The following is a 15,542-nucleotide window of genomic DNA, read 5'->3' on the forward strand; positions in this document are numbered from 1 at the left end:
ACCTGGTTTTAACAAACAACGTTGATCTTTTGACCAACATTCAAGTAGGTGAGCACTTGGGAAATAGTGATCACAATATAGTGTCCTTTGAAATAAACTCAAAAAAACAAAAGCACATGGGGTATACTAAAACATATAATTTTAAAAAGGCCAATTTCAATAAGTTAAGGGCAGCTTTACAATATATTGACTGGCATAAACTCTTTAGTGAAAAGAACACTGAGGATAAATGGATCATCTTTAACAAATATTAGAAAGGTAAATTTCTCAGTATGTACCATTGGGAAATAAATATGAAAGAAACAAATTAAAACCAATGTGGCTTAGTAAATAAATAAAACAAGAGATTAAAAATAAGAAAAGGGCATTTAAAGCATTTAAATCGGACAAATCAGATGCATCTTATAAAAGATATAAGGAAGCAAATAATGCGTGCAAAAAAAGCAATTAGACTTGCTAAACTTCAAAATGAAAAAATGATAGCTAAAGAGAGCAAAACCAACCCCAAAGCATTTTTTAAGTACATAAATTGTAAAAAAAAAAAAAAAAAGTGTAGGTACACTAAAAACTGAAACGGGGGTGTTAGTTAATGTAGACAAGGAAAAGGCAGGAATTTTAAATAACTATTTCTCCTCCGTATATATTAAGGAAGAACCCATGGCAATAGATGTGCAAATGATTGCTACTAAAAACTTGCAGAAAAATTGTAATTGGTTAACTCAAGACAAGGCGCTGCAGCAATTAAAGAAAGTTAATATAAACAAAGCTCCAGGGCCTGACAGTATCCATCCACGAGTCCAAGAGCTCTTGAAAAAGTCAGTGAGACGAAACGCGTTGAGCGGTTGAAGCCTGCCAGCACCCCCACAGACTTTCTTGGACCACACTACAGAGTTGGAGTTCAGCTGAATATAGACTGACTACCACTGAATTTGGAGAATTGGATCCATGTTGCAAAGGGGAATTTAGCCCAGGAAGGGGCTGACAAGCTTTTACAGCACAATCTAGACATATGTCCTTATTGTGCCAATATATTTGTGAGTGTAAATTTTTTATCTTTTTATCATTTTTATTCGTGTAATTAAATACTTCACTATATACTGTATTGTTTTTATCTCTTTACATGACGATTTGTGTCTACTATTTGGTAAATATATTCACACGTGTGTGATTGTGGCGCCCCCGGTGGTATATGTTTTTTAAACTATACTATTTATTGGTTTGTAATTTTTAGTATGTCCCCATGACACACAAAAGGTTAGAATATGTGAATGCAAAGGAAATAAGAAACCTGCAAACCTCCGCATTATCGCACCCAGGCAAAGGGAAAAAGCATTCATCGCTGGTCTCTTTTCTGTTCGTTCAAACAGTATTAAGAGTAGAATCTCACAGAATGTTCTCGATTGCTCACAAACAGATCAATACACATAGGGTTTCATCTATCTTTTTCTCAAAAGGAATATATTTTCTGTCTAAACTTTTCATTGTTGGCAATTCACAGTATTTGCGATTTGTTATTTGCTGATAAACAATGAAGCAGTATCCAGATTATCTAACAGGTAATACATCACATGGGCCTTCAGTCATTGTAGAACTCACATCATCACTCAGAACATCTAAGGAGGCTTAAATGGAAGGCGAGTAAAAAAAATGAATAAGAATAAAACTCTGCCATGACCTAAACACAGCGTTATCCCTCCTTCTGTTTCAGATAAGCATTGAGCATCCGTACCTCATAGAGTGTGTTATATGTTGTTACAGACACTGTATTCGTATGAAGCATCAGTCGCTCTCCGAGCAGAGTGAACAGGCTGTGGGTGTGCATAATTTCAACTTTCCTCCTGTAAACGAAAGAACAAGAGAACATCAACATCTGGGAACTGGAAAGGATGCAAGAGAATATAGATATTTAATTTCAAGAGTTGTAAATGTATAATGTATTACTCTCATTTCACTGGCTAGATGTTGGTTTATATACATATAACAATATTCTCAGTGTGCCGTGTACATATACTAAATCAAATCTGCAAATAATCCTACCCCTTAAAAGTATAGTCTAATATACATTGTAATCCATGGGGAGTGGTGGGTATGCAATCTAATCACTGAAATCTTGGAGACGAGATCCGGGTCTATTATTTTTTTAATTTTTTTTTTTTTAACACAAATTTGTTTTGCGACGTAATGAAGGGATGGTATACTACAATTTGAAATGTTCTTATCTAAAAAGCTGGTGTTTTTAAACTGTGCACGGATTGCCTGCCACACTGCCATTGATGACCTTTCATGTTTTAAAATGTATAGTATTCGTGGGTGTCCCGCAGTACTTAGTGGCTTGTTTTATTTTTTTCCCCTCTCTGCTTCTATGTGCAATAAACTCATTTCTCCTATCCATGCCCCTTTCCCCCTCTCCCTAACCTCTCCTCCCCTTTTTAGCCCATTGCCCCTTCTTTTTTTGACAAGTGTTTTTTTCTCTTTTTGACCTCATTTCTCTCTGTTCTTATCTTTCCTTTCACCTTTCCTTTAATGTTTATCTCTATTGCTTTGATCTGTGTTAATGTCAACCCACAATTTGCTTTGTGGAATATTTGTTTTAGAAAGTTTCGATAAATCATATTACAGAGCTTGAGATCACGGATAACGGCATTTGTTGGTGCATACTATTATTTGTATGCTTAGTTTACTTTGTACGCAGTATGTATTGCACAATCTATATACTTGAACATTGTGCCCTTAGTTATACTCATACCTGCATAGGTACTCCCGGTTTACTTTGTATACTATTGGCAATTCTGATTTTACGTCTTATATTTACATGTACTATAGTCTTGCCATGAAATTCACTAAATTATACCTGGTCTTCCTCCTGATAAAAAAAATGATTATAAATAACTGGCAGGTTGTGTAAAGCAGCTGCAGTTGAGAATAACTCCCACTAATCTCAGACATAAAGAGGTACGTATGTCCCGGCGCTGCCATTAAATGGGGGACCCCTGAACAAGGCAGTCAAACCGTGTATTATGGGGAATGCACACAGGATGCATAACTATAATAAACTACCTATTTTATGTAAAATAATGAGGATATAGATACAGAACATACACTGCATAAACTCACTGCTGTTAGTATTTATAGCTTTATAGGTTTTAGTGCTAGTTTAGAATGGCGTGTGCTTTGTTTTATACGTGTGTGGGTGTTGTATAAGTGTAGCTGTCATGCAACAATGATGTGATATAGAACACACATCATCTAAACACTGTGATAGTCAAACTCTTACCAAATGTGGAGATTACATTTTAATTTCTGTATTTTGTTTATCCCACCACACCCTCAAACTAGTGATGGAAACTACAAACATGGGGATGTATGGGCATCCCTTTCTTTCTAGTGGGACATCTGTGTGCTACGAATTGAGGGATGCTCAAGTATAGGGATTAAGGTGTATGCATGGAAATCCTCTCTTTTGGATTTCGATTGCTGCAATCCAGAGTTTAGTGAACAAATCTCTTTGTCTTTAGAAAAAGAACTTCGGACTTTCACTCAAAGAATTATCCTGTTCTTTAATGATCTCCAATGGTGTTCATTTAAAAAGATATTATAAAGATATTATAGAGCCTCACTTGTTATTCGGCTAAATGCAGTACTGTTTGTAAAATGCTATTCACTAATTGCATTCCAGCAGAGGTTTTATCATTGAATTATTGAAACAGATACTTTTACGTGAACCTTACTTGTGACCCAAGTGCTTGAGAAAATATCCCAGGACCTTCAGAGCTTGTACACGGATACTTTCACTTTTAGAAGCCAATAATTTATAAATGACCCTGAAAACACACAAACGGTTAATATTAATTGCGATAATACTTATCTGGATTTATTTATGGTTTAAGTGAAACAATCACCCACACAATAATTTTTTTTTCCCTTTAATTCTATTTCTAATATCTTAATGCTAGAGTGTGGTCTTAATATCAATATCAAGTAATGATCAGTGAAGTTTCACAGGTCATGTTAAACAGAAAAGATACGCAGAAATGTTTTTTTTTTTCTAATTTTCCTCAACATAGCAAAACAAATAAATCTATTATCTGAAGACCTTCAACTAAAAAGCCATTGTCTTTATTCAGGGATTAAAGACCACATGTATAAAAAAGATTGTGTGGCAAATTTTTTAAACATGAAAAACACCAGTATTATCAAAAAAAATCCGTGAGGATTGCTCCAATATTAGGACATTGCCGAAATGGTTCATTGAAAGTTCCGATTCATATCAAGTACTTAATGTTACATAACATTTCATTACTATTAATATAACTGCAACCTTTTTAGTTGCCTTACTTTGTTGAATATTTGAGCATGACAATTATGTCTTTTCCTGTGACTCTCGTATTTCAGACGATCCCCTCAACAGTAAAACAAAGAAGAAAAGCGTGCACTTTTTATCTTACCGTATCCCGTTCCTCTGATCAAATGCAGGTATCATCGAAGCAGGATGTTCAGACATTAGAGCCACTAATAGCTGCAGAACATCATGAATATTCTCGTCCTATAAGAGACAAGGTGTACACTGACTGATTCCAATTACACTCTTATCATACACTCTAGAAATAAGGAACAAATTGTTTATTCCATAGACCAAGGTTTCGTCTTTTTTTTTTCCTTCTACTGAATAAGTGACACTATGTCCGTGCATATAGAGCAATTGAACCAAAGCTCCACATGGCGCTGTATAGTCCAGTTAGTTATGTGAAGAATCAAGCATTTGGGAAAGACACCGGATAGTGCGTCAGTCCGCTTTCACAAAAAAACTATTCTGCTGTGTTCACCACCCACTTACAAAATGCAGACAGCATGCTGAAACACTGGGAATAATGCATAAATACATTCAGGTCAGCTGACCCAACATGGTACATTACTTTGGTCATAATGTTGACATGTCATTTCACCTGTACAATCCAAAAGCACTGAATTGTGAAATGTAGGCAAAAATATTCAAGCTATGACCCTAGCTGTGCTGGAGACATTTTCCGTTTTTTTGTCTACATTTTGCAATCTGCTATTCAACTTGCTACAATTTAGTGTTTGATAAACAAACCCAGACTCCCCATTAAAGGGATACTATAGTCACCAGAACAACGACAGCTTATTGTATTTGTTCTGGTGAGTAGAATCATTCCCTTCCGGCTTTTTGCAGTAAACAGTGTCTTTTCAGAGAAAATGCAGTGTTTACATTAAGGCCCACTGATAACTCCACTGGCTGCTAGAGGTGCTTCCTGGGGCACTGCTGCATACTGTGCAGCACTGTCATTCAATGTCTCCAACCTCTGCATTCAGACACTGAACTTTCCTCATAGAGATGCATTCAATTCAATATAATTCAATGCGGGCTTTGTTTGGCTTTGTGCTGGCTCTGCCCCTGATCTGCCTCCTTGACATTCTCAGCCAATCGTATGGGGAAGCATTGTGATTGGCTCAGACCACCACTTCTGATAATGTCAGCAGACAGCAGGCAGATCATATTTAGGGAAGCAAGAGGGGACCAGCGGGGGCTAGTTGGTGGTTTTAACACTAGGGTCAGGAATACATGTTCCTTTAATGCTGGCTTGTTCAAAATATCTGGTAAAGTAATAGTATTTCACTGATGTATTGTTTGTGGGTGTAGAGGTGAAATTTGTTGGAAAAAAAAATTAATCAGTGTTTTGGCGCAGATGCAAGTAAGTTGTATGAGCATTACGTAGAGAAAAGAGGCTGCGATTATTGGAATATGTGGGTATTGAATTGGGAAATAGGACGTATCATGTTGTCAAAATTCGGATTTGGGAGGCTGTGGATACTAAGATTAGTTAACCAGGGGAGGATGTGGGCTCCATGTGCCCCAAAATAAGGGACTGGAGATGCTCATGATAAAATGGACCTTGTGTGAAACAAGACAGACAATAATGGGCCTTTTATAGTTGCATTCGTGGCCTAAGATGAGCAGCAGCTAACCTGCAACTGAAACTGTGATGCAATTCTATTTCTCAAGATTCTCTGCCCTCCGCCTTAATGTGCATTGAGTGAATAATGATTTCAGGCAAATTAAGATGCAGTTCCCGTATACAGCTTTCAGGCTGGTTATAAAACAGTAACCATTCATTTTCAATGGAAAACATGTAATCTTTAAAATTGTGGCACCCCAAAGTAATGGCTGACATTATTCTTTGTCGTTTTACTAATAACAATAAAACGAGAATATATCCTCCCTGCTGCGTTTCATCTGTCTTAAATTGAATCCCTTTATAGGATCCCTTTATGTTTTAGGATATATTGAAATCATAATACTGTTCGCTCTGCCAGAGATATATCTGTTTCTCTAGTTGCATATCATGGTAAGTGCACATTAATATAACTACTCTGATGGAAGGACTGAAAGTCTCAAACAAGGTCTTCCAGGAAACAGTAAAACAGATCTGTTGAATAGCAAGTGCTTGATTACATGGCAGGCAGTATTGAAGCCTTTGAGGACAGAGCTTGACATCGCTATATTAAAGAGAGTAAAACATTGCCAGAACGGACATGGAGAGTTTTACATTTCTGGCACTATGTTAAAACGCATCTGGCTTTTGAAGCTTACATGACATGTCTGTGGCTAGGGTTACACTTGCGGACATTCTGGTTGAGAGCTAGTCCACGTCACTGTTAAAGGGTCACTCCAGACCCCTAAACAACTTGCGTTTCCTGAAAAGCTTATGTGTGAAGAGTGTGTCCTTTTTTTTTTTTTCATTTTGCAAAAAGTACAGATTTCAATAAAAATTGACTCTTCTATAAATTAACCCGGTTACACCCCCTTGGCTTTCAAGCAGACAACAGGTAATGTTACTTCCTGGTTTCATTAACTCAATGCAGCTGACCTGAAGAGGCAGCAATTGCCCAGAGCACCTGACTTACAAACACGTCTCATTGAGCTATATTGGAAAAGTCTGTGATTGGACAACCACAGAAAGTTTGGGCGTGGTTATAAGGGGAGAGTTTGCAAAAGCTTCAGACAAGAGAACTGCAGGTTTTGAAAGCGGATTTTAGATATACCCACAATGAAATGTATTTGGTCAGTGGGGTGTCCCTTTAATGTCCCACTAAATGTGAAGCCGCACACCCTCCTCAATACAATTAAACTACTGCATGGGGTCAACTGCAGTAAACAGCTCCTGGGTATAGCAGTATGCCTTACACTGAATTTATGTCCAACACAAAGGAGAGCCATCACACTGTCACTACAGTTATCCTTTATAGGATGAAATATAGACAGAACAGGCACATCTTTGTGTTTTTCTTTTGTACGTTTATCAGCACAAATCTTCATCCACTGGTCTTAAGACAAGAGAATTTAGGATGGAGAGCAGTAGGATATGATGTCACATTCCAACATTCTGCATGAAGAGGATTCTGAACAGCGAGCAAAGATCTGTGTCAACAAAAGCACACATCTATTACTCCTTCTCCTGGGCTACAAGGGATGAACCTGCCTCCCATCCCACACATCAGAAGAGATAGACAAGGGTGGGGGGGAATACAGAAGAAGATTGTATGGGAAGAGAGCGTAAACAGCATGCTGGGGGGTAGAGGGGACACACAAAAATACTGATTGTGCACCAACGTCCTCAACCTCTTTCCAGTTTCCACGTTCCTCGTTTATTGCCAGGTACATAGCATATAACAGCATATCTATATCAAATTCCACCAAAAATTGCTACAGCACAGGCGTCTCCAAAAGTCAGCCCCAACTGTTGTAGACCTAAACCACTTATAAGACTTTAACATCAAGATTTCAAAAAAAAATTTTGCTTTTTCAAAATCTCACATAAAGTAAGAGACTGCTAAGTCATGATCAAGTTCCTCACATGTCCCTCCTTTAACGATAAGGTCTCCAGTACCATCTGGTTAATACTTTTGTGGACTGGGGACCAAAGACAGGAGGTATCCTCTTACTGTCTTTATCTCATGGTTTGGTGTTTTTTGTTGATGTTTTTTTTTTTACAAAGAGGGCAATTTGATATAATTTACTATTCTAAATGCCAGAGAAATATGCAGGCATTGTTTCAGCATTACTCAAAGTTCCTCCGATAATAAATAAAAGTGGATTGTTGTATTGCATCAGAATACACCCTGCTACAGGATTTGTTTCTCCTTAATTACCACTGAGATCTCTTTATGGCTGAGAATGCATTGGAATTATGATACTTTCACTTTGCTGGATATTTATTTCTCATGTAAAATTTGAAAGCAAGTGTATGACATTATATTTAATAAATAGCATATGCTTCTGGCACTTTATAGCGTAGGAGTGGAAACTTTTGGAAGCTCGAATGCACAAAAGGTTAGATCCCAACAGAATTTTGGGAAACAAGTGTAATTTGTCTGTTAGACCTGATTTGTGATCATAAATTACACACTGCTTGTGCATTGCGTCCGCACAAACATTCACACGCACAGCGTACCTCATGCATTGTCAGCAAGTAGTTTAATATGCTCTGTAGCTCATCTTCTTTGACACCTCGATCCTGAAAAAAGAAAAATAAACAAACATAAAAAAAACACAAAAACATAAGTGTTATGATGTGTACAGATACAAGAAAAAAAATATACAAAAGCTCACTCGCAAAAAAAATCTATAATCTAATACAAATGATCTTTTTAATATTATAAGTTGTTGTAGTCAAATACAGTAATCCCCACAATACTTATAATGGTAAAACCATTAGTCTGGGATGAAACACGTTGATGGTCGCCTTTAATGTTCCAAAATTGCATATTCACACCAGGAGATTGTTCTGACGTCCTTCTTTATTTGGTTTTCTTGTCGACATAAGAGCATTAGACAGGGCAGCCAGTGGGAGGGCAGTGGTAATGTTTAATGCAGACTTATTTTTTGGTTCATTTGATGTACTTCTGAATTTACAAGATATATACCCCTAAGATTTGGGACATTGTTTACAAGGAGTGCCTGTTACACAAATAGGATATTAGAACAATTATTTAAGGTGTAGTGCTACTTGGCAATTGTCACTGCTTTTATAATGTTTTTTTTTCTGCAGACTTACAGGATTTAAAATATTGGCATATACAAAAGCTGTGATTATAGGATTTCATATATTGCCATATATAGAAGATATATAAAGCTGTGATTAATTCAAGTGTTACACAAATTGTAACAGTGAATCGATACCTTGATTGTATACATGTATCTTTTTGGCAAATTGCTCTTTTCAGTTTCATAATTTTTTATGATCCTAACTGCTAACTTTATATGAGAGTACTTTAGACTAATAGGAAGAGCTGCATGGTTTTATATTTTTAGCACTGGTTACATATTGATGTTTTAAAAGATAGACAGACAGAGATAGATAGAGTGATAGATGGATATAGAGAGTGGATGGATAGATGGATGGGTAGAAATAGATGGGTAGAGGTAGCTGGATAGAGAGGTAGCTTGTTTGAGCAGGGTGCTCTTCAACCTATTGTTCCTGTAAGTTTTCCTGTAATTGTCCTATTTATAGTTAAATCCCCCCTCTCATAATATTGTAAAGCGCTATGGAATCTATTGGCGCTATATAAATGGCAAAAATAATAATAATAATAGCTGGATAGAGAGGCGGACGGATAGAGAGATAGACGGATAGAGAGATAGACGGATAGAGAGATAGACGGATAGAGAGATAGACGGATAGAGAGATAGACGGATAGAGAGATAGACGGATAGAGAGATAGACGGATAGAGAGATAGACGGATAGAGAGATAGACGGATAGAGAGATAGACGGATAGAGAGATAGACGGATAGAGAGATAGACGGATAGAGAGATAGACGGATAGAGAGATAGACGGATAGAGAGATAGACGGATAGAGAGATAGACGGATAGAGAGATAGACGGATAGAGAGATAGACGGATAGAGAGATAGACGGATAGAGAGATAGACGGATAGAGAGATAGACGGATAGAGAGATAGACGGATAGAGAGATAGACGGATAGAGAGATAGACGGATAGAGAGATAGACGGATAGAGAGATAGACGGATAGAGAGATAGACGGATAGAGAGATAGACGGATAGAGAGATAGACGGATAGAGAGATAGACGGATAGAGAGATAGACGGATAGAGAGATAGACGGATAGAGAGATAGACGGATAGAGAGATAGACGGATAGAGAGGTTGATAGAGAGATATATAAAGAGATATATATAATTCCTTTTATAAGGATGCTGCTGTGTAATCCCTTTATCTTTTTTAATATTTGTGTATTTTAGGGAATTAACCCAGTCAGTATCGATATCAATTTCAAATGTTACTCTTACTGGGCATCACGGGAATTCGATTTTACCCTTTATTAGTAGAAGATTAAGCAAATCCTTTGTAATCATGACAGTCCTGGTTAGTTATCGGTTATAAGAGCATGAACCAAACCTGGTACAGGTTAGCAACCTCTGGGAACATAATCAGCAAATAGAACATTGATATATATGGATATAAATTGCAAAATGGATGAATAGGTAACATTTTTCCAAAGAGAATATTTTGGTCTATATTTTGCAATTGGAAATTCAATTAACCACAGTTTATTGTTTTTTGTTTTTTATCATGTCTTTCTATCTTAAATCCGAGTTGTTCAGCACTGTGGAACATGTTAGTGCCATACAAATAATAAAATAATAATGTTGATCTAGACTGCATTATTTGTAGACAGTATTTCCTGACAGCTCGTGAGGAGATTTCTATTCTGGTTGGCCTTGGTTTGCATGCACGGTTTGTGTTTGCGAGCGATTCAGTACTTCAATTTGTAAACATGGTAGTCGCAGGCAAAAATAGAAAAAATAATGTTACGCTAAATAAATCTGCTTTTGAAGGTTATGGTTCTCATGCTTCTGCAATACACTATACAAGAAAAGGAAATGAAATGCGGGGGAAGAAAATGTACTGCAGCTTTTAAAGGGACACTACGAGCACGATTACCACTAAAGCCTAATGTAGTGTTTTTGGTGCAAGAAAACAGTCACTAAGAATTATTTGGGTAATCCCTGCTATTCCGGTGATTTTCATGGTCAGCTCTCCCGACAAACTCCACTCCTTTCCCACTGACATTAGATGGGAAAGTCAAGCTTCATATAGAATAAATTGGGCACATCACTCCCATCAATCTCTTTTGCTCTCAGGAGCTGTGCTGTGAACCTGCACACTCAGATCTGTGCAGGGATTCTTAGTATAAATGTCACTAATTCTTTTATTTTAAAACTAATTGCTTTGCTTTTAGGGCAGATTAGAGAACGTTCCAGTGTGGAATCAAAGGTAAGGTAAATAGTTTTTTTTTTACTATACCTGACAATCTACATTTGCTGCAGGTTTTGGTAGCACAATATATACAATTAAAACACAACTAGGCCACACTGTGCATAATATAATCCATGTAAATGGTATCACATTTCCACGACATTTGAATTGTTTAATATTTAATTGCTATACCATTCATATTCGTCTAACTGTAGGAAATATATTCATTTGCACATAAACATTCTACAGTAAAAGGAAGAGTTGCATTTCAATTATGTATTTGGGCTATACATAATCACCATAGTTGAGCAAAAACATGACTATATTTCATGCCCATAAAATGTAAAAATAAATAATTATATGTGGCCCTGGTAGCAGTGCTCATTAATATCAGTGGTTGGTGAATATCAGCCGTATCCGGCAATACTCAGATTATTCTCCTGTTACTTTTTTCTTTTCTGTTTTTTTGGGTTTTCATTACTAGTTTTTAACGGATACTATAGAGGTTTGGAAATAATTACCTTGAGAATAAGCTGCTTCAAAAACAGTAACATAAATGCTCGCAGCGAAATGATTTCTTTTTGAGAGGGTCGGGATCCATCTGAAAATAAATGAGATTATTTTGGTTTTAATTACAAGCCATTGAGAATGTTAACACTATGTTACACTGGTTACTACGGAGAAAAGAATACCGTACTTTATTTAAAGTCTTGACCAGACTTTCACACTTGGAACATGGATATGTGTAAGAACAACATTTCCGTTGACGTAGTGCTTGATCCTGCAAAATGCATCTCTTTCTATGTCAAGCCAGAGAGAATTCCAGATTGAAATTTTGGGAGATATTTATAAAATGTTTTGTGATCTAAAACCTAGATAAGAGTTGTAAAAGCGGATCATTAAAACGATGTGTTTTGTTGTCCCCTTATCTTACCAAGGTGCCTTACTATTTTTACCGATCGCACAATTTCACTAAATTTCCCTCTTTGGATATCGCTTTTCTGGATTGTAAACTTTACAGAATCTCCAATCAGTGCAACAACAAAATAAAATATATCCATCCATTACAAAATGTAAAGCAATGGACACATACCTATTTCTGGAGATTTCGCCAGAAATCATACCTATTAATAATTGTTTTATGTACCCAGAAAATAAGACAAGATCATTGGTTGAATGAATAAGATCTTCGGTTACAGAGCCAATATACAAATGTAATTCCAAGCCTCCATTTGTATGGAAAAGTGCCAAGTTTCACGGAAGTGAAGTCTCGAATTTAATCGCAAAATGTAGCTATATCAGATTAAAAGGAGGCTGAATAGCCATTTGTCCTCGGCTGCCAACTCCCTTGATGCCTAGTGCTTCCATGATTGCCATATAGGCTTTTTTATTTGTACCATGAATAAAATAGACACAAATATAAATAAAATAATACCAGAAAGAAAGTGCTGCAGCTCTATTAGTAAAACACAATCAATTTACAAATATAAAACTAAATGATTAAATCATTATGCCTATGGAGTGCACAGATCAGTGCAAACACCAATGACTCCTATTGGCCATCGCTAGCATCCTATATCGCTGTACGATATTATCCAGTAGAGTCCTGTAGTTCGGCCATGCAATGTATAGGTGTCTTTAAACCACATAAGACTTTGTGAAAGCATGGAGATAGAGAGAGAAATAATTACGGTATATCCCCTTGCAATAAGAAGAAACGGCCATATCTGGAAGATATGCAAAATCTCTCCAATTGAAATTCTGTGTAGACATCCCTTTGTACACAGAGAATGATTGTATTTGCCATTGTATTACGTTTACACATGGTATTCTTCTTTAACATGTCTCAATCTGTATGCTTCAGTAAATAACCTCTCATCCCGTGCTTATCTTAAAACTAACTTGCTTTCCGCTTTGGAACAGTGTTCATGGACAAATTACCACGGCAGACATTTCAGTTTATTTGAAAAGTGTGTCTTTACTGAAGAGTTTTTCACAGAATTGGTTAGAATACTTCCCTCTGTGTCCAGAATAAAATCAGTTTTCTTTTGATAGCATACATAGCTTAGAGGCATCCATGCTGGTTTGCTATCTGTTGGGGGATAATTAAAATGGCCACTTTCTGTGGCTCTTTTTCTATTACGTGAATCCAGTGATCTCTTTGCATTAGAAGGAAATACTGTGGCATGTTATCTAAAGGTCCGTACTGCTTTTTTGTTGATTGTCCATTTCAGACCAACACACACACAGACACTTAGCCCAATAGTTTCCACCTTGCAGTACAGAGCGCCCTATGGATTTCAGTAAAGGAAGTATAGCATGAATTGGAATTTTAACCACCAGATATATCTGCAAACATCAAAGACTGGAGGACTCAGCAAGATGTATAGGCTGATCTTTATGTACCTGAACATAGCGGATTGCATTTTTTTAATTTAAGGTTAAACAGCAACTAATATTAGCAATATCAAAAAATATTTATAGCTGGTTTAATCAAAACTAGTTTAAGTAATAGAAATACAAAATCTCAATGAAGTGGTCAGGGTGTGACGTCCATCTTGTTTTAACCCTGCAATGTAAAACCTTGCCATTCTCAAGGAACGGAAATGCCTCTATTGCAGGGTTTAAATGCCTCCAGAGGCTGTCACACTGACAGCCAATAGAGGCGCTTTCAAAGAGACCATGTGGCACAACATGATATTTTGCAATGCATGTGCACTAGCCTCCCAATGCATTCCTTTGAGAAAGTATTGGATTGGTTGAAATCATCTAGATTAATGATCCCAGCCAAAGAGGATGGGCGTGGGACAAAATATAAGTAAGCTATCTTTTCATCCCTTAATTCAGTATTTATAAATACTGGTATTCTTACACTGATTTAAAAAAAAAAAAAAAATAATAATAATTTTCAAATATCATGCTTTGCTTGTGATACATCTAAATAGTTACAGATCAATAATTAAATTTTTTTTTATTTTTTAAATTCTTTATTTTTGCGTGTATTGGCAAACAAGATAACATAATTCGTGATCAGCAGGTAAAACATTTTTACAATACATGGATACTTTCGCCACTTAGCTTAGTCTACACAATTTTATTTTTAAATATGCGGGATTACCCAAGTTTCCCTGTCGGTTGTCCTCTAGCTCATGACTGGGTAGGGCGGTGATCTTGGGCCTTATGTGCCTTGTGGCCAGTGTACAATACGCCCTGGTAATTAAGCTATAGTGAGGCACTCATAGTTGGGCTTGGGTGCCCTCGAAGCCGGGTGTGAGGTCTCATTTTGTTAAGCTGTACCTGTGGGCGGGGGTTATGCTTTATGCACCCAGAGGGCTGCTATTTTTGCGCTGGCACGCCGCTTGACAATAATTAAATTTTTGTGCTCTTCCAAAATCCAGGTCAAATGTAAAACACTGCAATTTTAAATAAAATCTAATAACATTAAAAGATCACTATAGTGTCAGGAACACAAACCTGTATTCCTGACCCTATAGTGTTTAACCCACCATTTAGGCGGCTTGCCCCCCTTAACCCCCTATAAAAGTTTAAAACTCACCTTATTTTCAGCACCGCGCACGTCCGCCGGTGCTGGCTCAAAATTACAGATTTTTAGTCAATCCAATGCTTCCCCATAGGGAAAGCATTGGATTGGCTAAAATCAGCACGGGGCGGGGCCAATCAATGCATCTCTATGAGGAAAATTCAGCGTCTCCATGCAGAGTGTGGGGACGCTGAACGGCAACGATACTTACTGTGCAGCCCTGATCCAGTAAGCCCCTCCAGTGGCCATCTGAGGAGTGGCCACTTGGAGGGGTCCCTAGAGGCAATGTAAACACTGCCTTTTCTATGAACACACACAGAAACACACAGTGCAGCCAGCTGACCAGGATACACAGAAACACACTGTGCAGCCAGCTGACCAGGATACACAAACACACTGTGCAGCCAGCTGACCAGGATACACAGAAACACATTGTGCAGCCAGCTGACCAGGATACACAAACACACTGTGCAGCCAGCTGACCGCGACACACACAGAATCACACTGTGTAGCCAGATTACTGCTACACACACAGGAACACACTGACTGACCAAGTCACACAGTCTGCCGCTTACTAGAATACATGCAGAAACACTCTGTACAGATCACTGACCGCGATAAACACAAACACACTGCGCAGCAAGACACACACAAACACACTGTCAAACCCACTGACCGAGACACACACAAACACACTGTCAA

The 15,542-nt window shown here is 37.4% G+C and overlaps 1 protein-coding gene across 6 annotated transcripts in view; it reads right to left on the reverse strand.

The window, feature by feature from the left end:
* The window catches only part of NBEA (neurobeachin), a 520,018-nt gene that overhangs the window by 328,376 nt on the left and 176,100 nt on the right, over window positions 1-15,542 (reverse strand). For all 6 annotated transcript variants that reach the window (XM_063429275.1, XM_063429259.1, XM_063429266.1 and 3 more), the window contains exons 14-18: window positions 11,821-11,900; window positions 8,472-8,534; window positions 4,446-4,543; window positions 3,729-3,821; window positions 1,730-1,838 (exon numbers count right to left, since the gene is read on the reverse strand). In XM_063429275.1, the coding sequence (XP_063285345.1) occupies window positions 1,730-1,838; window positions 3,729-3,821; window positions 4,446-4,543; window positions 8,472-8,534; window positions 11,821-11,900 (443 nt within the window). The remainder of the gene's footprint in view (window positions 1-1,729; window positions 1,839-3,728; window positions 3,822-4,445; window positions 4,544-8,471; window positions 8,535-11,820; window positions 11,901-15,542) is intronic.

Source organism: Pelobates fuscus, chromosome 1 (assembly GCF_036172605.1).
Source record: "Pelobates fuscus isolate aPelFus1 chromosome 1, aPelFus1.pri, whole genome shotgun sequence".
Taxonomy (NCBI): Eukaryota; Metazoa; Chordata; class Amphibia; order Anura; family Pelobatidae; genus Pelobates; species Pelobates fuscus.